The 24,827-nt window shown below is 46.9% G+C and overlaps 1 protein-coding gene across 1 annotated transcript in view; it reads right to left on the minus strand.

The window, feature by feature from the left end:
* ZNF541 (zinc finger protein 541) overlaps nt 1-24,827 on the minus strand; it is a 1,112,036-nt gene that overhangs the window by 663,929 nt on the left and 423,280 nt on the right. Inside the window, exon 6 of the mRNA XM_085627847.1 lies at nt 16,557-16,719. Within this exon, the coding sequence (XP_085483973.1) occupies nt 16,557-16,719 (163 nt within the window). The remainder of the gene's footprint in view (nt 1-16,556; nt 16,720-24,827) is intronic.

A 24,827-nucleotide genomic window follows, 5' to 3' on the forward strand; every position in this document is an offset into this window, starting at 1 on the left:
GACTAATCAGCTCGTGTACCTAAGGTATCACAATCCACAGAGTTGTAGACTTCCTAAGTAATTTTCTGTAGTTCCTGTACATCATCTTGAATTGGAACTGCTTAAAGTCTCTGAAGCACAGCAACAACTGAAGCTTCTCCCTTAATGTTACTTAGGATGATTGAGGAAACCTTAAAGAAGTTCCCCATTAACTTAATTCTTAAATCCAGAGCAGGTGCAACCCCATGCTTGTTTTGTAGCTCTTTTAAATACTTCAGGGAGAAATGCCAATGAAGGCATGCCATGCCTGTTAATATAGATGTAAGCAAATATGCTTCCCCAGGTGTCACACACCTCTTTGCATAGCACCATTCCAAGAACAAGACACATAGTCAGTATGACATGTTTGTCTTGGGTTCTCATACGAGGGTAAACCGCTTCCAATTGGTTGGTCTTGCGAGCAATCCAGAAGGCAATCCTGTCACATTTCGTGGACATCTTTCCCATAATATCTTTTATCATTTGTAGACTGGCTGATTGTACAGCAACCTGTTCTGGAACTACAGGTCCAGCTAAAGCTAGTCTAGAGTTTATGGTACATATTACAAACTGTATACGTTTCCTATATAAGGAGACTGTATAATTCAAGATCTCTACCACATCAGAGAGTGACAGAGTCTTGGGACGTGGTAAGGGTATGTATCCAGCTAGTACTGGCCACGTATCTCCTTCATTATTGAGGGGTCCCAATCGGACATTCCTGTGTGTCTGGCTATGGTAACCCACCATCAAACCAATTTTGATATTCTTGGTAGTTAAAAGGGATTTTCAGATCCTGGTATGCCCTATTGTGCACAGCTGGTGTTGCTAATTTGGAAGCCTGAAACTACCTTGAGGCAGAGCCTATAGCCTTGAACTCAACCCATGAGAAAAATGTCTCAAAGGAATAAGCTGCGTGAGCAGCTATTACAAATGTAACTGCCCCCATGTATCAGGGACACCTCTATTCTTGAGATGTTGAGCAATTGCCTCCTGGTGATTTATTCCTATTGTAATATGAGCCGCCATTTAAACCAAATGAATTCAAGATACGTTGGATTCATAGAACATGGGAAATTCATAGATCGAGAATAACCATTTAAAAGTCAAACTTGACAAACCTTTGGCAACAGGTGCTCCCTTAGTCCCTGTAGGAGGTAACCATGATCACTACGGATGTCTCTGTATCAGCTTTCAGTGCAGAACGGGATGCTGCGAAGTCACTGCAGTCTGAGTCTCTGTCAAGATCTTTTGGCCGTATCTTACACGATAATCTGCAGCACAGAACCTCTTTACTAAGTGGTCACTTGACAGGTCTTTTATACTGTGGCTTATCTGATATGGTAATTTCTGACATAACCTTAGGAATGTCCGAAAAAAACTTTGTGCATCAAAATGCTGCTCTTAGACGCATTCTTATAAAAAAAATAAGGCAAAAACACGTCAATTTAGACTACATTGTTTATGTTGTTAGTATGTGGCGTTATTTATTTATTTATATAGCGCCTGAATCGACCCCTGAAGGGGTATCTCTGCGCTACGGACAGGCAACAGGTAAGCTGAGGAACTGGAACAAGATCAAAGACAGAAAAGAAAGGTCTTAAGGTGCTTTCTGAATTTGAGGTGGTCAGGGCATTGTCTCAAGTACAAGGGGAGCTGGTTCCAGTAAAGAGGGCCAAGGTGGGAGAATGCCTTTCCACCCAGTCTGGCCTTCCTAACTCGGGGGACCACAAGAAGGGATTTAGTTCCAGAACGGAGGGACCTGGAGGGCGCATACGGCATGTATTGCTCGGCAAGATAGGCGGGCCGAGATTGTTTAAAGCTTTGTGGACCATGCAACAAACCTTAAACTTGACCCGCTCACATACTGGGAGCCAGTGAAGCTGATGGAGGAGAAGGCGAGAGGCAGTCCGGGAAGGGGCATTTAGGACCAGTCGCGCTGCGGTGTTCTGGACTACCTGCAATCTGCAGAGCGAGGACTCATTGGCCGAGACCAAGAGGCCATTGCAGTAGTCCAGATGGCTCAGTATTAGTGCCTGCGTCAGGGTCTTCCGAGTGGAGACGGGAAGCAGGGAAAAAACTCTGCGTGATAGGCCCAACATATGAAAACAGGAGCCAGCTGTCCGAGCAGCGTGCTCCTTCAGAGTGAGAGTCTGGTCCAGGCGAAAGCCTAGGTTCTTGACAATGGACTTGGGGGCTGGAGGGGGGTGCCAAGGTCCATCGGCCACCCATCAGGAGTCCATAGTAGGGGGCATCTCCAAAGAGCAAGATCTTGGTCTTCCCCACGTTGAATTTGAGGAAGTTACATCTCATCCGATAGGAGATAGCCTTCATACCAGAAGAGAAGGCCGACTGCACAGATGAAGTATGTTTATTGAAGGGAAATAGCAACTGTGTATCGTCGGCGTAGGAGATAGGAATGAAACCGCAAGTTCTGAGGAGATTGGCCAAGGGAGCAACATAGATATTAAACAAAGTAGGGCTCAGACACGAGCCCTGGGGAACTCCCTTGGTCAGCTTCATAGATGCCGAGCGATAAGGGCCAAGATTAACGGTCTGGGATCGGGAGGAGAGAAAGCTCGTCATCCACTGAAAGGCAGAGTCTCTGAGTCCAGTGTCTTCCAGTCTCCTGAGCAATATTTCATGTGAGACCGTGTCGAACGCGGCAGAAAGGTCTAACAGCACCAGAATCGTGGATTGGCCCCTGTCTAGGGTTATCCTAATATTATTGGTGACCGCTAGCAGGGCTGATTCGTTGTTGTATTTGAGCCTAAAGCCTGACTGGGAAGGATCTAAACTACCAGTGAGTTCGACATGGTCAGACAGATGTTTGTTGATGTGTTTCTCTAGTAGTTTGCTCAGGAGAGGGAGAAGCAAGATGGGATAGAGATTGGAGAGATCAGTCATAGGAGCCTTGGGAGTTCTTGTGGATAGGCATAACCTGTGCTGCTTTCCATTACAGAGGAACGTGACCCTCTCTCAAAGAGAGATTGAGGTGAAACTCTATAGATGGAGAAAGTTGATAGGACAAGGAGGCTGCGACTTTGGCCGGGATAATATCTAGGGGTGAGCCAGATTGTACGGTACGTAGCAGTGCTTCAACATCTCCCGAGGAGAGAAACTCTCTAACAGCTGGATGTTTACCTGTTCTGGCAAGTCTAGAGCCAAGAGATATCAAGGCACTTGTCCCAGACTGATGTCGCATCAGGTGTCTTATCGATGTCACTGTCTGCGCATCAGGTGTCTTATCAACATCATTGTCTGACTGACTTGACACTTTCACAGGTTCTTGGAAGTATAAGGACAGACAACATCTGAGTAAAACATAGTCATGCCTATGATCAGGCAAAAACAGAAAAATTGAGTCTCTGCCTGCTCAAGATGGAGTCTGTACTTAGTGACTTTACGTCCCATTCAGATTTTCCTTCACTCATTCAGTTTTTGTAGTTGATGGAAAGTGAAATTAACTTGAAAAATATAAGCTACTCCTGACAGTAAGCGTTAGAAAGTGAAAGTTTCATTGCATTGTAACTTTTAACAAACAGTCCATGAAGGCTCCAAAGCACTCAAATATTTGAAGTCGATGCACACAAACAACAATGTATCTTGCTAACCTCTAACAGCATTCCATACCTTTCTCCATGTCTTCAATGTTAAGTCACATGGTACTCCCCACAAACACATATCACATATGTTCACAATTGATACTCGTAGTTGCGCAATTTGTTGCTCTGTTATGCTGTGACAATTCCAGTTGGCTACAGCTGATATTTTATTTATGCACCTTATCACTGATTTCTATTAGTTATTAGCCTTTAATAGTCAACATAAGGAAGATTATTTTAACAGTTTTTATTGAGTTATTACTCATACAGTCCACCATTTACAGCTAGTTCTCTTTCTAAAAGACAATTTCAAATCCCTTTCTCTCAATTTCTACCAAAAATATCCCCACAAAATGACATCTATGTTTCACTTTTAACTACCTCAGGGAGCATCAAGCTCTACAACTACCACAACAAATCATACTTTACCTTATTTTGGATCAACGCTTTATTAGTATACATGAGGTTTCATAATAGCATTTGGAAATAAGCAATGGGAAATGAGTATTTGGGAAAAGTGTATTTGTAAGGCTTGTTATTGTCTATTTAAGTGTGTTAGGCACATTTCTCTGTGAGTAGCAAGTGGAGGGTGATGCTGTGTGAGCAGATGATATCAGCATTGACTGTGATTTTCGGAGACATTACATAGAGAGCACTTTTACAGATTTTTTTATATTTCTGAGAGGGGAATCAGACATGACTTTTTAGGTCTTGTTTCTGTGTGGTATTGTGCAACTGGTGTCACCTGAGATAAGAGTACTGTGTTTCTTAATTTAATTTTTTTTAAATAATTTTAAATTGCTTACAATTGGACATCTGTTGTGAGCACGTGATAGGTGTACTGTGTGAGTGTAGGTGTTATTAATGTACAAAATGTTCCCTTGTGCTGGTAGTTCTATGTCAGGACTGGAGGTGAGGGATATGCCTTCTTTCTTCACCTTATTGGCATAGCAGCATTGAAAAAATTAACAAAAGACTACGTTTCCCATGAACCATAGAGAGAAAGTAGTCAAACGAAAACACATGAAACAACCAATCCAAGAGAGGGAGCCAATGTCCAATCAGGGTATTCCAAGAACCATATAGTCCCTTGTTAGTGTCCTCTCCTCCTCTTTCTTCGCTACTGCGCAGCCAGATAAGTTCTCTTCAGTTTTTTTTAACTGTTTGGGTGCTTAGTCCTGGTTGTATTGTATTTGCTGTGGTTTCAAGTTCATATGCGCACGCTTGGTTACATTGTGATCTGTGTCAGCGCCGCTTGGTTAGAGTGCGAGCGCTGTGTGTTGATTATTTAGCGGTGAGTCAATTTTTTATATATGGCGCGCTGTTTCATTTTCTTTGTTGGTCGCGCTTCCATTACGCCTTTTCTATTGTTTCCGGATCGGCGCGGGAACAGGTTTCCCGTTCCTACTCGGCGCACTGCTGGTTGTTCTGGCTCCGAGGTCCTCCCGCCGCCTGGTGGCGCGGGAGGCGGTGGAAGGCGTGTCGCGCCGCTGGATTGTCTCCAACATTCCAGCGACTCACGCGCTTCAGTCAGGAGCCGCTGGTGCTGAGGTGAACGCCGTTAACGGTCTGTACACGGCAGCGGGCCACATACACGTTCGCTGTCAGTTTTCTGTTACGTTCGCTTCCCTTTCAAGTTATTAACGGGAATACGAGTCAGTATAGCTGTCGTTGACGCCTCGCTGAGGTCTCGTACCGGCCATAAGGCCTCACACAAGGGGGACGTGTCCCAGCCCAGCATTCTCTTTCCCCGGCTGGGGTTTTTTCCTTTGTTACACATTTATATACTGTTTTTCCAACCAGCAATTGTCCCCTGGGTCTAGAAACCCCGTGAAAATGGTGGTGTTACTGCCACCCATACTTTAGCTGACACCCAGCTTTGCTTGAGGCCTGCAGTACCGGCCTGGTGTTTCCACCTTTACTGAGCTGTGTTACAGTTAAGTGTCCTTTTCCTTCTTACTCCCAGGAATATGGAATATTATGAGGATTACCCGGAGGAGGAGGAAGACCCTCTGGCTGACATGCCTTGGGGGGACGCTGTCTATGAGGCTGTTGATACCTCTATATATAGGGCAGTGGATCAAGCTATCTATCCTTTATAGAACAGGCTTTCCCGCAAGATAGAGCAGGCATTCCAGCACCTGGAGCGTAGAGCTGCCCCACTGCCAGCCCAGTCCACTTCAGCCCAGGACGCCCTTGGCCCTCCCCGCCCAAACGCCCACATGAGGCTGGGGTAGATGTTGACGCTTTTGAGCATTTGAAGCAGGCTTTCATGGACAGCCAGCCTGCGGGGCCCGCAGGGTATGCCCTGACTCTGGCCCCCGCCCTCCCACCAGTGTTATCGGGCCCTTCAGGAGACCCTGACTCCAGCCCTTCGAGGCCTTGGCTCCCATCCCGGCCCTCGCAGGTTCCTCAGAACCCTCCAGCTCCCTCTGATCCGCAGAACCCTCCAGCTACCTCCGATATGTTAGACCCTAATGATATTGTGCAACCACGCTCTTCGGACTGGGTCCCGGCTGAGAAAGTCACGATGTATGTCGCAGAGCATATCCAACGCCCGCTTGAGAAGGAGGCTTGCAACTGCCTTCGGGCTGAATGTCCCCGCCCATCTCTTGAGGGGAAGGTAGCCCATACTCCGGAAATTGATCCCCGGATGTCAACGTACCTGCAAAAATTCATTAGAGACCCCAAAAAGGGCATTGACAGATCCTGGAGGGCGTGCCAGGAAGAGCTCCTGGACGTCCTGGGCCCCGTCACTAAGATCCTTGATATGGCTGAAGTGGCTAAGGCGTCGGGCTCTATAATCTCCCCAGAAACCCTGTCCAGTTGGGCTCAGCGTGTGGTAATATTTTGGGGCAATGCCAATTGTGCCCTTTCCACCGAACGCCGCCGGTCCCTCCTAATAAAGATCGACCCGAAACTTGGTGACCTGGCGGATTCAGAGGCGGGCGCCATTGCCCAAGGGGGCCTATTCGGCGAACCCTTCATAAAGGAGCTGGGTAAATTCGTAAATACTTTTACCTCTCTAGACAGGGCCCAGTCTATGATCAAGAAATTGTTCCCCCGTGTTTTTCGAGGGGCCGGTCGAGGCAGGGACCGCTCGACCGGTCGTCAGAACCATCAGACCAACCAAATAGGCCCCGGACAATACCAGGATCAGTCCAAGTTCGGGAATTTCTACCCCACAAGAGGACGCTGTGGCAAAGGCAGAGGCTTCAGGGGAGGAGCGTCCAACTCAAACTCTGGTGAGTGTTCTCCCTTTTTCCCCACAAAGCATAGGGGGGTGTTTGGCAAGCTGTTACCAGGCATGGTTGACCATCACGCACGATGCGTGGGTTCTTCAGATGGTGAGAGGGTTTCATATAGAGTTCATAGGGAACCCAGTGCAACGAGTCCCTCCACGTCCCATTTATTTTTCAACACAAGATGCAGCCCTCATGGATGAGGAGGTGGCATCCCTCCTCTACAAAGGCGCCATCTCCCTTACTTCCCCCCACCCCCACGGGTTTCTCAGCAACATCTTTTTGGTAGACAAGACCGACGGGGGTAAGAGGCCTGTCATAAATCTGAGTGAATTCAATGGATGGCTGGTTTACCGCCATTTCAAAATGGAGGGGATTCACCTCCTTCGGGATGTCCTTCGCCCTCTCGATTGTATGGTCTGCTTAGACCTCAAGGACGCTTATCTGGTGATTCCGGTTTTTCCACCTCACCGCCGTTTTCTGTAGTTTACATGGCGCCACCGGTTTTACGAGTTCGCAGCCCTTCCTTTCGGGCTCTCTTCCGCACCCTGGTGCTTTACCAAAGTGCTCAAGCCGGTGGTGGAATTCCTGAGAGCGCGGGGTGTCAGATTGATTGTTTATCTCGACGACCTCCTCCTGATGGCCTCCTGTCCCCGTCAACTGACGGAACAGCTTCAGATGACAGTGACTCTGCTCCAGGATCTCAGTTTTGTGATCTACGAGAAAAAGTCACTTGTACGGCCAGCACAGTCCGTTACCTTCTTGGGGTTCGTCATCGACTCCAGGTCCTCCACCCTCAGCCTGCCGGCCAGAAAGGTTGCAAAAATTTGCCACGAGTTGTGTCGGGTTCTGGCCAGGCAGCAGGTATCCCTGAGACAGTTAGATCGGGTGGTGGGGCTGCTGTCAGCCTCCATTCAAGCCATCTTCCCCGGCCCGCTCCACTACAGGGCCCTCCAACGCCTCAAGGCATACTTTCTCCGGAAAGGGTATCCGCACTCTTACAAAGTCGCCTTGTCTGACGAAGCGAGGAGAGAGATCCAATGGTGGTTAGCCCATATGGAGGCCTGGAACGGCAGAGCGATCTTCGGATCTGGTATCGAGTCAGATGCCAGCAAGCTCGGCTGGGTTGCACGGTGCGGAGACCTCTCTACGGGAGGTTTGTGGTCTCCCGAAGAACAGAAGTTACATATAAACTGTCTAGAACTCCTGGCTGGTTCATTCGCCGTGCGGTGCTGGACGTGAGATTCTGTGCAGTTGTGCGTACTCCTGAAAATGGACAACATCTCAGCAGTCCGCTACATAAACCATCTCGGGGGCACCAGGTCGAAGCCCTCTCAGACCTGGCAGCGAGCTTTTGGCAGTATTGCCTAGACATCCAGGTTTCAGTCACAGCGGAGTACCTGCCGGGCCAGGACAATGTGGAAGCGGATTTTCAGTCCCACCACTTCTGAGACTACAGTCTCTGGAAGCAGAACCAGTCAGTTTTTCCGTCTCTCCGCGACCTTTGGGGTCCTTTCACGGTGGACCTATTTGCGTCCAAGCTAGACCATCAACTTCTGAGGTTTTTCAACTGGAGGCCCGATCCCCTGGCGTTAGCCACGGACGCATTCCTCCAGGATTGGAGCAGGGCTATGCTTCCCTCCCTTTGCGATGATCACCCGGTCGACCGCTCAAGTCCACAGACAGTTGGCGGAGCTAGTCCTAATCACCCCTCTGTGGAGGTCTAAAGTGTGGTTTCCGGTTCTTCTGGAACTTTCTTGGGATTTTCCAACCCTACTCCCCCGGTTTCCGACTCTTCTCACGAGTCCAGACGGCACTCCACATCCACTAGTGTCCACGAACTCACTGTGGCTCATGGCGTGGAGGATTTCAGGGGCAGATGGCAAGCCCCGGGCCTTTCGCGAGCAGCTGAGGACCTCATCTCCAAAGCTTGGGCGGACAGTACTGTCAAGAGATACAGGTCCGCGTGGGGCAGATGGTCCCATTGGTGTTTGCGAAGGGGTTTCAATCTCTTCGTCGCAGACGTGGTCCACGTTGTGAATTTCTTGGAGCAACTTGTGTCTGACGGCTTGGTCTATCGTTCTATTAACACCTTTAGGTCGGCCATCTCCTTGGGTCACGTCCCGGTTAGTGGCTCCCCTATGGGAGAGCACCCCATGGTTTGCAGTCTTTTGTGTGGTATTCGTCTCTCTTTACCCCCTGAACCGTGGTATTCTGCATTGTGGGACGTTAACCAGGTTTTGAACCTTTTCCTTTCCTGGCAACCTAACAGATTTCTCTCCCGAAAAGGAGCTGTCTGCAAAGCTAGCAATGCTTTTGTGCCTGGTGTCTTGCCGGAGGGTATCTGATGTGTGAGCCCTGGATATCTCTGGCCGGGTGTTCACTCCGGACGGCGTGACGTTCACTCTGCTTTGGCATACAAAGTGCCATACCACGGTCATTTCTTATTCGGAGTTTCCAGACTCTCCGAAACTCTGTGTAGTTCGTTGCCTCAAGGCGTACGAAGAGATGACGGAGGAGCATCGCCCTACGGGGGAATGCCAAATCCTTATCGCGCTCCGGAAACCCTTTAAAGCGGTTTCCTCACCCACCATTGCCAGATGGGTTCGTTGGGTGATGCAAGAAGCGGGCATCAGTCTCCGCCACTTTGGGGCGCACTCTGCAAGAGGTGCCATGGCTTCTAAAGCATTTCGCTTGGGTGCCTACTTAGAGGACATCCTCAATGCGGCCGATTGGTCCTCGGACTCCACCTTCAAACGGTTTTATTTCAAGCCCATTCTTAATATGGCTCATTTGGTAGTGGGCAAGCTTTAAACCATCATAATCCTCGCCTCTAGTCCTGGCATAGAATGAAAAATTTCCTAGCTAACGTAACGGAAAGTTTCAATTCTATTAAGGACTCGGAGGCGAGGATTATCCCGCCCAGTGCTCCTGGAGGAGGTACCTCCCCGTAATGCAGTAAGTACTTGTTTTTCCTCAGTTCTATCTGTGAAAGTTCTGAGTACTGTTCCTGTGCTGATAGGCAATGCTTAAATTGTAGTACTGCTCCTGTGTTAATATGCAATGCTTGCATCATCGGTTTACTTGTCTATTCCTCCGGTAATACATCCTTGTCGTTGCAGGTTCTGATGCTCACAAACAGGACACCTGATGAGGAGGATTGGGCTGTCTTCACGCTCCGAAAGAGGAGGAGAGGACACTAACAAGGGACTATATGGTTCTTGGAATATCCTAATTGGACATTGGCTCCCTCACTTGGATTGGTTGTTTCATGTGTTTTTGTTTGACTACTTTTTCCCTATGGTTCATGGGAAACGTAGTCTTTTGTTAATTCTTTCAATGCTGCTATGCCAATAAAGTGAAGAAAGAAGGCATAATCCTCGCCTCCGAGTCCTTAATAGAATTCAAACTTTCCGTTACGTTAGCTAGGAAATTTTTCATTATTCCTCTATTCATTGGTTTCTGTGTGATTTTGTTGCAGTTTGTCTGAGTGGCCATATATGATGTGTGACTGAATTCAAAAGGCGGGCTGGAGCAGATTTGACCTTGGTTGGCCAATAGTACATTGTGAGTAGATGTGGGTGTAATCTTTGTGCATTGTGATTTGTTTACGCCTTTGTAGGTGTGTTTTTGTAGTTGCTTGATGCTCCTTGAGCCCCTGCTTACATCTCTCTTTATTCCTCTCATTTGCTGCGCTCATATTTACTTCTCAGTAGTTTGGTTTATGAGTAGCAACAACTCGCTCCATGAGACGTAATATCACCCACACGGGAGACAGCAGTTCACGGTGCATAGATTTGCACCCACATGTTTGTGAATTGCCATTTTTGAGTACTTGGGTATTACAGGAGTACAACTCTTCATACTCTTAAATGGCTATGTGAGTTGGGCCCGTTTTGTCTAGAAGTCAGAAACATTTTAAGCTGCTGACAGCAAGGAACAGCTAATTGCAATCAGAATATTCATACTTTGCTTAGTTTTCATGAAGAGCGTGCCCCTTCAACAAAGAGCAATGGTAAATCTCTGCAGAGTGGTTCGAATTGTCATTACCCAAATGTACTGTCTTGCTTTAATGATAACAAGATGGAAATAAGGAAATTTGATTCTGATTAGGCCTCCTATTTGATGAAATCCTTATTTCCGAAGAATGATGTTGTCCGTGCAATATTATCGTACCCTGTAAAACAGGAGTGCAAATTCAGCTGGAAGTCAACAAGACATATGCTACTGCCTTGCTATTTTTCTTTGATTATATGCCGTAATATCATGTCCACTGAGCCCACTGTACATGGCCTTTGGCAGTTTTCATAGCTCCAAAACCTTGGCTATTGCTGATGCCATATGTGAAAAAGAAAGCACTGGGTTGAACTGCTGATTTCATAAGTGGTTTGAATTCCACATGGCTGCATTACCCCTGATGCATGTAAAGCCTACTTAATGAGCTGTTCCAACGGCAAGTCTACCCCAACCTACAAGAAACTGCAGTGAACTAAGTTCCTAATTACAGGTGACACCCCAACAACTATCTGTAGAAAAATAAAAGTGTTTGTTTGACAAAACGACCACTGGATACCACCATGGCAATATTTTTAGTACTGAAAGGGAGTAACATATCCAGTAGTTTCTTTAGTTGATAAATGGTTGTATAATAATAAACGTGTTATGAAGCAATAGGAAAGCCAAACATTGGATTTAGGGCTAGATGTACGACCCTATTTTGCATGCGCAAACGGGTTTGCGACCAATTAGAGCATGCAAAAATCATGTGGTCCATGTACAAACCCTATTTTGCGACTCGCAAAATAGTGTTTTGCGACTTGCTATTAAGACGGGGTGTTCCATTCCTAATAGTGACCCCAAATGCCATCGCTATTAGGAAGGGGTGTTCCCTTCCTAATAGCGACCCCAAATGCCATGTATGACTGTTTTGCGACCGTTCTCAAACGGGACCCCTTCCCCTTTGTGACTGGCTCTAAAAATATTTTCTAAGAGCAGGGAGTGGTCCCAGGGACCACTGCCTGCCCTTAAACAAGCATTAAAAATGCAATAGGTCTCGCCTTTTATAAAGTTAAAGCCATTTGCTTTGCTATACAATACCATTAGCAAAGCAAATGGCTTTAACTTAATTAAAGGCGAGACCTATTGCATTTTCAATGCTTGTTATATTGTTCTTGCTATCACAACCTTCTTAATGTTGTTGTACTGTAAATACAGCTTCTGCATTCTTCAATCATAGAAAAGGAGAAAGTTGACTCAATCCCTCGCCAGAGCCCCGACCTACATGTTACATGCATTTCTGGGCAACAGGACCTGAACCAACTAATCTATGCTACCGGATTACTGTACACTTGGTCGTTAGATTTTGGACATCGTCGTTTATTTATAACCAAAGCATATCAGACGGACCGCATTACCCGTGTCCACAGAGGCTGCGTGCTTTGTGTGTAGAATCATCACAAACCATACCTTGGCCAGGTAAGCGCCCGGTGTCTGTCTGCCCCCTATGTCGGCTGCAAGTGTGCCCCACCGTCCTGCCAGGGTTCCGCCAACTGGGTCAATACTCTGCCAATCGCCTCAACGAAAACAAAGGTCTTATTGGTGGCTGACGCTCGCCTGCAGGTTCAACAGGCGCTGCTCGACGATGTAACAGAGCTGTGGAATGCGCTGTCTGCAACCGGAGGCGTGTTTTAGAGGCCGGGGCGTGACTTGTAGAAACATTGGAAACTCTCCCACCTGTAGTATTATTAAGGTGAGCACGCGTGCTAAGTTATGGTATAGCTGACATGTCAAAGGCGTACCTTACGGGCGCTTATAAGTAGTAAGTTGACTTTGTAAGAATGTGTGATAATTTACAAACGATGCGTCAGTTATTCTTCTATAGTCTTCGGATTGTTTAGTAATATCTTTCATTATTACCACAAATGCACTCTGCCCTATTTATCAACTCTAGAATGTTGAAAGGCTGACATGGCCTCTCAGGGCTCGTTTACTAGTGAAATGTAGATGGGCCACATCACATAAAGCAAGCCCTGAAAGTGTAACTTAAAACAGTATCTGCCACATTTTAGGCTGCCGAGTGTCTCTAGTTCATGAGAGCTGTCAGAGTTGTATTTTACCACATTTAACAGTGAAAAATAATCATTTTAAGGACATGCACGGCTTTTGGCTGGAAATGTAGCAGCATGTATTGACGCCTCTAAAGTAAACACCAGAGCATAACATAAGGCCTTAACACAAAGCGTCATACCAATACAACTGAAACATAAATGGCGCAGTAGAATAAAACAGGCAAAAAAATAATGCAGCACAACAACCACAGTACACTTCAGCAACACAGGGCAATAATGCAGCAGCATAAACAACTTTATCCCCATCATGACACTTGTCGTGCAGGCATTCTTGTCACACATTACCACTTCTAGAAGTCTGCTCTTATGACTCATTAGTAAAATGTGTTTGCAACAAGCAATACCTTACCACCATAGACACAAAAATGGTTTGTGATGTGGCCTCTTGTTATATGAGGAACAGCTAACCTGTGAGAAGTGCTAATAACCAGGCACCGTTGTGGGGGAAACTACAAATGTACACTCATTTGTACATCTCATCTAGAAAGTATTTACAGTCTACTCTTGACTGTACAGGGAAATGACATGATGGCAATAAATATTTATTTATATAGTGCTGTTGTTAAGTGGTCTTATTCTGTGGTGTGCCTCTATTACATAGTGTGGAAGTCTGGCCCACTTAAACGTAAACAAATGAATTATCTGGTACATGAGGCAAAAACGACTTCCAGCGCCTTGAAACGGCCAATAAGGCAGCATGAGTGCCATAGATATACATTACAATGTATATCTCCTACACTGGTCCGTGATCATTCTTAATGGTTAACAGGCGTCTGATGGATCCACACCGTTGTGTGGCAATGACTTAATCTCATGAGGTGAATTGTGCAAACAGCTTGCAAAAGATATTGTTATCTCGGCTCCTGTTCAACCACCCTACCCCCACCAACCACCAACTGAACAAGCTGCCTGTGATTTTGATCTTTTTGGTACCTGTGTTTCTATACTGTTAATTGGAAAATATTAAATACACAATTTAAAAAATAATGTTACGCCTTCATAAGTCCCGACTCTTAAACACATCTTAAACACACACCACTTGGTTTGAGCGCAGTAGTTGAACCATACTTAAACTGCAGCTGGAGCATCGAAAGTGCCGTGGGCTCAAAGTCGGGATGGCTGAAGGTGAGCAGGTGACACGGGTTCACGGCCACAGGCAGCGTGTAAGAAGCACAACCGTAGAACTGAGGGCAGGAGGAGGGAGCCATTGTCACTCTCGCATAGAGGCGGGTTATCAATCATTGGCAAGGGGAAGGATTACCAAAACACATGAACTGACCTGCTGCGGACCCGTACTTTGCGTAATCTGTTGTCCCCATGAATGGCAATCACAAACCTCCTACAAAGGACCCGCAATGAAATGGTGGTCGACTCACATTCCATACGTGTGAGTGACCATCAGCAGTCCTGGTTTTCAACCAACAGCACTTTGAATGATAGCACTTTCAATTTCACGACCTGGCCAGATCTACAACCCTAAACATCAGCCCCGGCTGGATCTGTAAGCGGCCCCTTGGACTGTGTCACGGATCGTATGCAAAAACTATACGGCGTTTTCAAAGCACCTTCACTCAGAGCTAGGGGCGCCTCTTTATGAAAAGGGGACCTTCTGTATTCAAGTCAATTCTGTCTTGAGTCACTCATAAGAAACACTAAGCAACTTATGCAGTTGCGCACAAAATGATAGAGTAATTGTTGCAACGTGATTTACTGGAAGAAAGAAAAAAACAAAGAGGAAGTCCATTCGAATACAAAAAGCCCACAGTTACTGGAGCCAGTACTCACAAGGGAAAGCTGCACATTTGTACAGCAGATTCAGTAACATCAGTAAACCGCGAGTACATTAATGACAACTTTTTTTAGTAAACCACAAATATATTAATGCTTCTAAATTTAAAAGGTGACCCATAAGTGAAACAAGCGCGGCCAAACCTAAACAAGGCAGCGTGACGAGTTGCCATCACAATGGAAAGCACGCGTTTGGACAAAGAAAATGCGCGCGCGTGTGCACTAAAACACCAGCAGCCTGAGGTTTCTTTATTTGGTATCTGAGAAATGTCCCTGCATCACATGTGACGTCGCCAATCAGGTCACGCTGTACTACATATTGCACTCTGGAACTTTCAATTTCTTGTCACAAATAGCAGGAAGGGCTAGCGGACCCTGGCATGCACAATACTGCTGTCTACAAAAGCTAGGTCCATCTCAATACGTCACGGTACGTCCTGGGCAATTGGCATTTTATCAACAACAACGAAGGGAAGTTTTTTTTAGCTAAAAGTGAACTCCCCAATAGTGTCGCTTCCCATCTTCATTCATACACAGCCTTTGTTGTTTACTACACCATGAAGCCTTTCCTTGTTTAACACGCACTCCTGCGGAATCGAAAATAGTTAAAATTACCTGCACAAATGGCGCCTTTGCTATGCTCAGAGGACAGCGGAAGCCCTGATTGGTTGCAGCACGTCTACGCCCACCGGTTACAAGTAAAACAAGCCCGGCGGAACGTGGCGCACGCGCGCGTGCGTCTGCGCTTATCAGAAGCGCGTCCACAGACCCCGATCGCCGCGCGTGCCCCGGTCTGTCTCCCTTGAGAGGCATCACGGTAACAATAGTTCTCGTTGGCGGCAGCGCTTCGCGCTGCAACGCCAGCGAGACCTAAAAATGAAACTAAAAAGTGTCATTTTTATTTTTAAGTGCATCCCGTTTTCCTTTAAGGAAAACGGGCTGCATTTTTTAAAAAACTGCTTTATTTAAAAGCAGTCCCAGACATGGAGGTCTGCTGAGCCCAGCAGGCCACCATCCCTGGCAGGGCCAGCCATTCCTAATGGGGTCGCAAATTGCGAGTGCCTCATGAATATTGATGAGGCATGCAATTTGCGACCCCATTGGGAATCGCAAACAGTGTCTCAGACACTGTTGTACACGTCAATTTGCGACTCGTAAATTTTCATGGTCGTACATCTGGCCCTTAGAGAAATGTACATCTGGACCTTTTGGACAATAGAATTCTACAATAAATCTCTGAGAAACAGGATAAGCCCACTTTTCTGAAAAGGTGACAGGCCATAATGTATGCCTACCATCTCATTCCATTATTCAGAGCACTACTTTTTAAAGCAAGGGTTTAGGAGCAATAAAGGCCCTGTTTTCTCTGGAGACCAAGAAGGGAGGTCTCATCAACTCAATGTTCCCTGATAAACTAGCTGGCTTTCTGTGCTGTAAGTTGTATTTGACTTGCATGTTAAGTCATGATTTGCATTTCAGAGCTAGCATCAGCACTTTTAGCTTAACTGTAGCAAAGTAAGGGAACCAGATTGGACATGATAAAATCAGAAGTCCAAACACTGCAGTCACCTGGGGCAGAAAAGTGGCATTAGGGACCGACCATATATCAAGAACGAGAAAAAACAATCTGATGGCAGAACAACCTTGAATGAAAGGCTGCATTGCTCATGGTTAAGTTATGATGCTGCATACATGCGGATGCACTTCCCACCCCAGCTATTCCTCTCCAACCACATTTAGCAAAAAGAACCACTATGACATAGCTTCCTCTTTACCTGCTTATCTAGGCCGTTAGATGGTGACTGCCACTGCTTATTGTGGAAACATATGTGACTATTTAGTCCTTTCTCAGTGCAGAATAGTTGGCTGCAATTCTTGCAAATGTAACTGTTGTTCTGGCATTCCTCCCAGTCTGTTGTTCCTCCATTGGCCATACTGCTATAAAACACAGATGGAGGAGTTACATGGAGAATCTACAGCAAGACTGCAATAATAATGGTGTCGAAAATACTGCATTAAATCACTTGGTTCTAAGCGAACATTTGTAATATGCTTGGCTAATTGAGAAAAACGACAGTTGTATAGACAAACCTGCTAAAGTGTTTCTTTTTTAGAATCTATATTATACTGCTCTTTCTCCATGTATGTAGACTGCTGTCTACTTAAGCAGACCACAAAACACACACATCTCTCAATTATTTATTAGTAATCTCCACAACTCTTCCTCATTTCTGTCCTTACTATATGACGTTGACTTTTAATTCACAACATAAAAGTATTCACAGAGCAAAACATAAATCTTCAGAGGTCCGATGCCCATTAAAGGAGGGGACTTATTCTCCAGCTTAACCATGATACATTATATCTCAAATATAAAAAAATCCTTTAGGCCAAAGCCACCCTATTTCTCAAGGTGGAAGGCAGGATAAAAGGAATGGGAAGGAATGGGGAGAGGCTGAGTTGGATTAGGAGCAATGAAGGCTACACGTAAGTACTGCTATTGTTAGATGCAAAGTAGGTCAGTCCTGGACAGTGGTACTATCGGTATGTTGTCGTGTCATGATCCTCAATGTGCACAAATGCAGTTTACAAATGCAGTTTACCGCAAGAGTAATAAAGAAATATGGTTAAACAGTAGCTTTGTTACAGGATTGAGCTACTCACTCAGGAATTAGTGTAGTTGTGTAACACAAGGCCTCAAACGCAAAGTGTGGAAATGGAATATAAACCAAGACTTCTATACTTTAAATCCAAAGCCTGAATCTTTTGAAAATAAATCACCAACCAATAAGATTTTCTAAGTTTATTTCAAGTAACATAATTTTAGTTCCTTAATTAAATTTTATTTGTTGTTATTACTTTGGTCTAAAAGAAAAAAGTTACTTAGCTGCTGTAACAATCATTGTATTGGCTACTCTATATACCTGCAGATTCCTCAACTGTAGAACAATTCCCAGGCATCAGACTGGATCCGGAGAACTTCAAAACAATGTTACCGGTAGAGGTGGCTAGACTCAGTCAGCGCTGGAAGTAAAATCAGGTGACATCACCGAAGCCATAGAGTTCCCGCCTCAACACATCGACATCAGTTACCCTCCATTTCTTTTCCAAGCCTACAAGGCGAGATGGCAGATTTACATTGATGATTAATTTGTAGTTCCAGAAAAATGCAAAATGGGATCTTATCTAATTTCCCTATAGCACATCCATCAAATGGGAAGGTGGGCACGTCAGTGAGGAAAAACTTTTTTTTCTGATTGATACTTCTACCTGCAGACTCCTCCTCACATGTAGAACAGATTTCGCAGCAATATCCTACCCAGGAGGAGAGTTGATGGATGGTTAGAAAAGGAAATCCTAAAAGACGTACCTAGAAAAGTGTCAGTCTACATATACCGCTGAATCCAGACGGTAGTGTTTTGCAAAGCTGTGCAAGGAAGACCATGTTGCCGCCTTACAGATTCCTGCAATCAGAACTCCAGAGAAAGAGCACAAGTGGTTGATTTAGCCCTGGTGGAATTGGCTCAAATTCATGTAAGAGGCTTTTTCTTGGTTAAGGTGCGGCAGATCTTGATGCAGAGGATGATCCACTGAGGCAGTCTTTTTTTTTTTTAACTTTATTTTCATTTTGCAAACAAACATTATGCACCTTGATCCGTACATTACATTCAGCAGCACCAAGCACCATGAATAACCCATCTTGACATTGAAAGCTTAAATGGTACAGTCATTATATCAGGCATGCTAAGGGGTGTAAACATTTTCAGCTATGTTTCTAATGCATTGCTATTAAACAAACGGGGATCACACGTCACTTATCAGACGACACCCGGGTCAATCTAGTTACATTACATCGTGGTCCATGAACACATTGGAATAGTGCTATCTATGCATGAACATATCAGCCAACCCCTGCCCTTTTCTGTTCTTCATCAGGGTCTGCAGCTGCCGCCTGCTGTGCCAGATATGCCTTATATGGGTCCCATATGTCCTTTGGTTTACAACGCGCAGGCATAAGAGCATTAAACTTTTCGGAGTGTGCGCAACAAAAGGTTAAGTCTGCACACCATTCTTCCATTGTGGGGGGTTGGGCCCTTCATCCAGCGCAATGCAATCCTGCGTTTAGCTATCAAAATACCTAGGGATAATAACTTCCTTGTGGCTTTGGGGTATCCTTTAGTAAAGCCTAACAAGACCTCCAAGGGAGATAAGTGCAGCCTCCCCCCTGCCATTTCTTGTAGTGCCGCATGCACTGCCTTCCAAAACATATGAATCCCGTCGCAGCTCCAAGCGAGATGTGTGAAATTTGCATCTGTTGCCCCGCACCTGGCGCATCTATCATCATCACTGAGACCATACCTATACAAGCATGCTGGGGTGTAATAAACTCTTTGCAGATATTTAAAGTGTGTTAAGCGATGCCTGCCATTTTGTGATATGAATTTCGTGCTTGTGCACCAATATATCCATTGTTCATCTGTAATGTACATCTGTAATTCTACGCGCCACTCCTGTAACACCCTCATGCTAAACGGGTCCAGGGACTGTGTTAGATAGAGTGTACAATATTGATATAATGTGAAGCGGGGATTTAGCACATAATAAATAAGATAATTGTGTGTATTCCTGTGATTCGCTCATATCCTCCCCTAATAATGCACGGACCGCGTGTCTCGCACGAAAATAATGAAATTTAGCAAGCATGGGTGCATTCAGTGTGTCCGATTGTAGCATGTCCTATTGCTTGACCACCCCGTCTTGAAATAAATCACCTGCAGTGCGAATCCTTAGCAGATGCATTGTAGAGAGGAATTCCCTCTCCTTCCCCATCGGTAACCAGTCACACAGCTCTAGCGGCAATTGGGGAGCATAGAGTAACGTCATATTTTGCTTATCCGCAGCTCTCCAGAGCAGGTTCCTCATGCACCCAATCGGGTCAATCACATGGTAACGTCTGCGTGGCGCAGCAAACAAGAACTGTGGTAAGGACAGGTGGTGCACAGCCTCATTTTCGATGAACCACTGCAGGTTGTCGTGAGCTCCGTGCAGCCACTGATATGCATGCATCTGTTGTGCAGCGCAGTAGTATAATTAGAAATCTGGGGCATTGAGTCCACCTGCTGAATATGGCTTGGTTAGGGTATCCCATTGTATCCATGGCTGTTTCCCAGCCCATACTTGCCAGAACAGAAGGGAACGCAGCGTACGAAAGAACGATTTTCGTAATAGGTATATTTGCAAATAGAAACAGAAACCATGGCAATACTATAATTTTTAAGAGCAATACTCAACCCTGTAGGGACAATGGTAGTCTAATCAATTTCTCGATGAACTCGGTAAGTTTTTGTATCGCTCACCCATAGTTTTCACGGATCACCGTGTCCGGGTCGGTATGGATTTGCACCCCAAGATATCGGGTCGGTTCCGACATCCACTCGATGGGGTAGGAGACTGTCACGGGGAGAGGGATTGGGGTCAGCAGAAATGCAATACATTTGTTTCAGTTGATGCGTAAGCCTGAGTGCTGACCGAAGCGTTCCACCTCTTGTAGAAATGGCATTAAGTGCTTGGCAGGTTTGCTTCAATAAAGGAGCGTGTACTCTGCATATGCAGGAATTATTAGATTATACTGTGGGAGTCTTATTCCGCGATGTCCATGGTACTCAAGTAGTGCACATGCTAGTGGTTCCGCCGTTAGTGCATATATATAACGGGGGACAAAGGGGCACCCCTGTCTCGTGCCCCATGTGATGTGTATGAGTTCCAGATGTCTGTTCACGCATACCCATTCTGTGGGCTGCTCGTAGAGAACGTCCACTAACTTGATAAAGATCTCTCCTACCCCCACAAGTCTCAGCAAAGTAGACAGTCTTTTTCTGTACCGTTTTACATTTTTGGCACCAGAGTAGCTGGTCATCTAACCGAAGCTCCTTGGTGCGATTGAAGTAGTAATTAACCACCCCCGAGGAACCAAACAATACGACCGTTTCTCCTCTTTCATAGGATGAGGCGGAGAGTAAAAGGTCGGAAGTGTAATGGATTGGGCAAGATGGAAAGAGGTGACCACCTTAGGGAAGAAAGCAGCCCCGGTTTACAACACCAAGTATCTGGAAAGAAAGTAGTGAAAGGAGGGCAACAGCTAAGGGCCATTCATTCACTGACTCTTCTAGTAGAAGTGACAGCAACCAAAAATACTGTTTTGAACATCAACATACAAAGGATATATCTGTGAAGTGGCTCAAATAAAACCTCTATTATAAAAGTAAGGACCAGATTTAGGTCCCATTGAGGATCCACCAAGGGAGTTGGAGGTAAAAGGTTGGTCAGGCCCTTAAGCAAATGCATGACAACAAGGCATTTGAAGAGGGATGGAAGATCTGGCATACAGAAGAGGAGCACAAGGTGGGTAAATAATCCTTTGCACTGCCAACAGCACATCCCTTCTGAGCAAAGGAAAGAGTAAATTGCAAAACTTCAGAAAGTTTGGTCTGTAAGTGATTCACACCTTTGTCAGCTCACCATTAAACAAATTTGCCCCATCTGCTGAAATAAGCAGGCTTTATGGAGAGGCGACGTGCACACAAGATGGTGATTACCACCTCCAGTGGCAGCTGAAAGGAGCTCAGTTGTCCTCGCTCAATCTCCAAACATGTAAGTGGAAGTCTCGGAGATTGGGGTGCAGAGCCATTTCCCCTGAATGAGAGAGGAGTCCAGCCTAAGTGGAAGCTGAAGCAGGGGACATGTTGAGAAGAGCAGAAGGTCCCATACCCTTCTTGGAAGAAGGTACATACCCTTCTTGGCCAATCTGGAGCAAGGAGAATGACTCGGGCCTGATCTTGGCAAATCTTCCTGAGAACTCGAGGAATCAAAGGTATGAAAGGAAAAGCACAATGCAGCTGAAAGCTCCATCTTACCTGATACACGTCCACTAATCCTTCCCTCAGCAGATACTGGAGGGCGCAGAACTGCTTGCACTGAGCATTTTATGAGAAGGCAAATAATTCCATCGGAGAGGTGCCTCACTGGGCAAAAATGTCACTTGTGATCAGCAAGTTGGCTGTTGGCTCTGACATTCAGAGACCCAGGTAGGTGATTTGGCAGTGTGCCAGATTCCTTGGCGGAGTGCCCTACGACTAAAGTCTCAATGCTTCCAGGCAAAGGAGGTGAGACCCTACTCCCCCTTGCTTGTTGACGTACCACATCAAGGTCATGTTATCTGTCAGCAAGTTGATGTGGAGAACTCGCTCATTCAGAGACTAGAGGCCTCTGATTTCCAGATCCTCTATATTGGCTCCCCACCCTAGGGTGGAGGAATTCGTCACTACCGCAGTCAAGGTTAGAGGGGGAGTATAGAACGGCGGGGCCGTCATCGGCCACGCCACAAGGTATGGCGGTCGAGCCGGCCACCTCCGCGACGGTGGGGGGGGGGGGAGGGGGGCGTGCCTGTCGTGCGCGTTTGTGACGCGGCGGCCGCCCCCCCTCTCCCGCATTGGTTTCGGACATAGGGCGTGACCCGGAAGCGATGCGAATCGCTTTCGGGTCGCGATAAGGGAGAACAGCATCGCAGGGGTATAAAGGGCTGGGGAGCCCAGGAAGCCTCCTCTTGGTTCCTGGCTCCCCAGCTTGCCCCCCACACGCCTCGCTAGGAGGCGGTAATATTTGTTTTCTTTGTTTTGCAGGTCGGCTTCGGATCGTCGTACATCGAGAAAAGGGGGAAGCAGTAGTTCCGGGTGTCGTCAGGAAGAGGTGTGGCGCTGCAGAGGCCGGGAGAAATCGCCGTCACATGCTATCAAGGGACCGGCCGTGGCAAGGAAGCATCGTCGTGCTGAGGCCAAGGAAGGAGAATCCAGTCGATCGGTTGAGCAGCGAAGCGTCTCGTGCCTGGAATCGAGGAAGGAGCGTCTTGGAGATCGGCCGGAGCGCATCGTCGTGCGGGGGTCGAGGCGGGAACATCCCGTTGGAGGTACCCGGTGGGGGTTGTGCAAGGCACTCACCCCTCCAGTTTGATTAGGACGCTGTATTCTGCTTTGTGGTCCCGTTTTTGAGCGCTCGGCATCGCGCACACGGCAATATCGGGTGCACGGGCATATCGGGTGCACGGGGAGGGTCTGCCTTTCGGGTATAGGGGGTCACTGTGGCATAGCAGTTAAGTGAATCTTGCTCGCAGAGTTACAGGTCCAATTCCTGTTTTCAGTGTGAGGTTGTAAAGGCATCTCACTCGCACACGTGTTTAGGTTTGCAATACGGACATTTCATAGTCATCGTTAGAAGGGTATAGGCTGTATCTGGCATTGGTTTGAAGTCTTGTTGCTCGGGGGACGCGCGCAATTGCTGAGTCAGCTGCTTGGGGGATTGTAATTGTATCTGCTCCGTGTGCACAATAATACAGAGCTGGATGTGGGGTTGATGCACATTTCTTTTGTGGGGGCTACAAAGAACTATAACAATTTTATTGTGGTGGTTTATAATTATTGGCTCTGTCTAAAAAGTTTATGCAACTGCTATCTCATTGGACATTAGCATAAGTAATTTGACCCGTGTTCTTAAACAATCTGCCAGGGCCTGCGTAAGCATTGGAGCAACTACAGTAAGCTCAGCTTAAACTAAGTGTAGGTGTTGGGTGGCATTGTGGTTGATTTGACGTTATGGCAGGGAAGGCAAAGAGAGGGGAACAGGGCTCCCGTATGGAGAGGCTGATGGAAGAGATGAGGCGTAAAGTGACAGAGAAGGTTGAAGGACAGGAGGGTGTGAGGCCTAGGCGCCCGAATGTGCCCCCCAAGGCGGCTTTCCCAGCAATCCCCAAAAGGGTGAGAACCAAGAAGCGCGCGCCATCTGGGATACCCCCATCCACCCCCCAGACCCCTGGGGGCGCTGATCAGGTACCACCTGCCCCTGTACCAGCTCCATGCCCAGGGAGCCCGGCGGTGCCAGTGCCAGCAACATCACCACCGGTACCTGCATCACCAGTTGAGCCACTTGCCCCACCTCCGCATACAGGGCCACCAGCGATTCCGGTAGGTCCAGTGCCACAACCCGCTACCCTGGGCCCCGTCCCGGTAACAACACATTTGGGGGGGGGGGGGGCGCCACCGGTGGGGGGGGCAGGTCCCTCAAGATGTTGTGTCGCACCTGGCTGCAATTCTGCCTTGGTTGGGGAAGGCAGGCATTTTAGCCCCTGCAGTGGGAGTGAAAGAGGTGGGTACCGATGCGCTAGCTGAAGCAATGCGAATTGTGGGTGAGTTCAACGCAGGGCGCAAGGAGCAGGGAGTTGCTGGTCCTGTTTCATCGTTACCTATCGTTTCAGGGGGGCACTGCCACCCTGGAGAACAAAGGGGTGTCGGTCACCAGTACAACAACTGGGATTCCACCGGAGGCGCCGGGGACATCGGTAACAGGTAAACTGCCTCCATTGCCAATGTTGGGTGTGGGCGAGATCAGCTCTGAGCGCGAGTTCTTGGGCAGGCATGTGTCACAGGAGCTAAAAAATAGAATTTGGGCTGGAGAATATATTAACATGTTTTCGCTGCTGATCTGCGAGAGGGAAAGGGAGGAGTCAAGAAAGAACAAGGATTACATGCTCCCAAGGGAATGGGCTAGTGAGATGCAAAAGTTTAGGGTAGAAGAGAATTTACTCAATTGGATTAGGGCCTTTTCCATATTCATGGCAGTCACTGCTGAGCATTTTCCAAACTTAGAGGTGCAGATGGCTTGTTACCAGAACAGAATAGTGTTGGCCCACGATAAATTCGCGGGCGGGGGGTGGTTGGTTTATGACAAGAATTTCAGGGTGGCTAAGGCGTCTGACCCAACCCTGTCATGGGATCGAATTTACACGGTATCATGGTTAGATCTATTCGGGGGTGAGGGCCATGGTGGTCTAAAGAGTCAGTCCTTCCAGCCAGCCCAGCCTTTACAGCCCTTTCGGGCACAGGGTAACACAAGCTACACCACAAATTCGAGCAATAATAGTGGAAGGAAAGGGACGTGCTGGGATTTCAACAGGCGGACCTGCACCAGACCACAGGGCCAGTGCAGGTTCAAGCACG

This window comes from Triturus cristatus, chromosome 9, assembly GCF_964204655.1.
Source record: "Triturus cristatus chromosome 9, aTriCri1.1, whole genome shotgun sequence".
Lineage (NCBI taxonomy): Eukaryota > Metazoa > Chordata > Amphibia > Caudata > Salamandridae > Triturus > Triturus cristatus.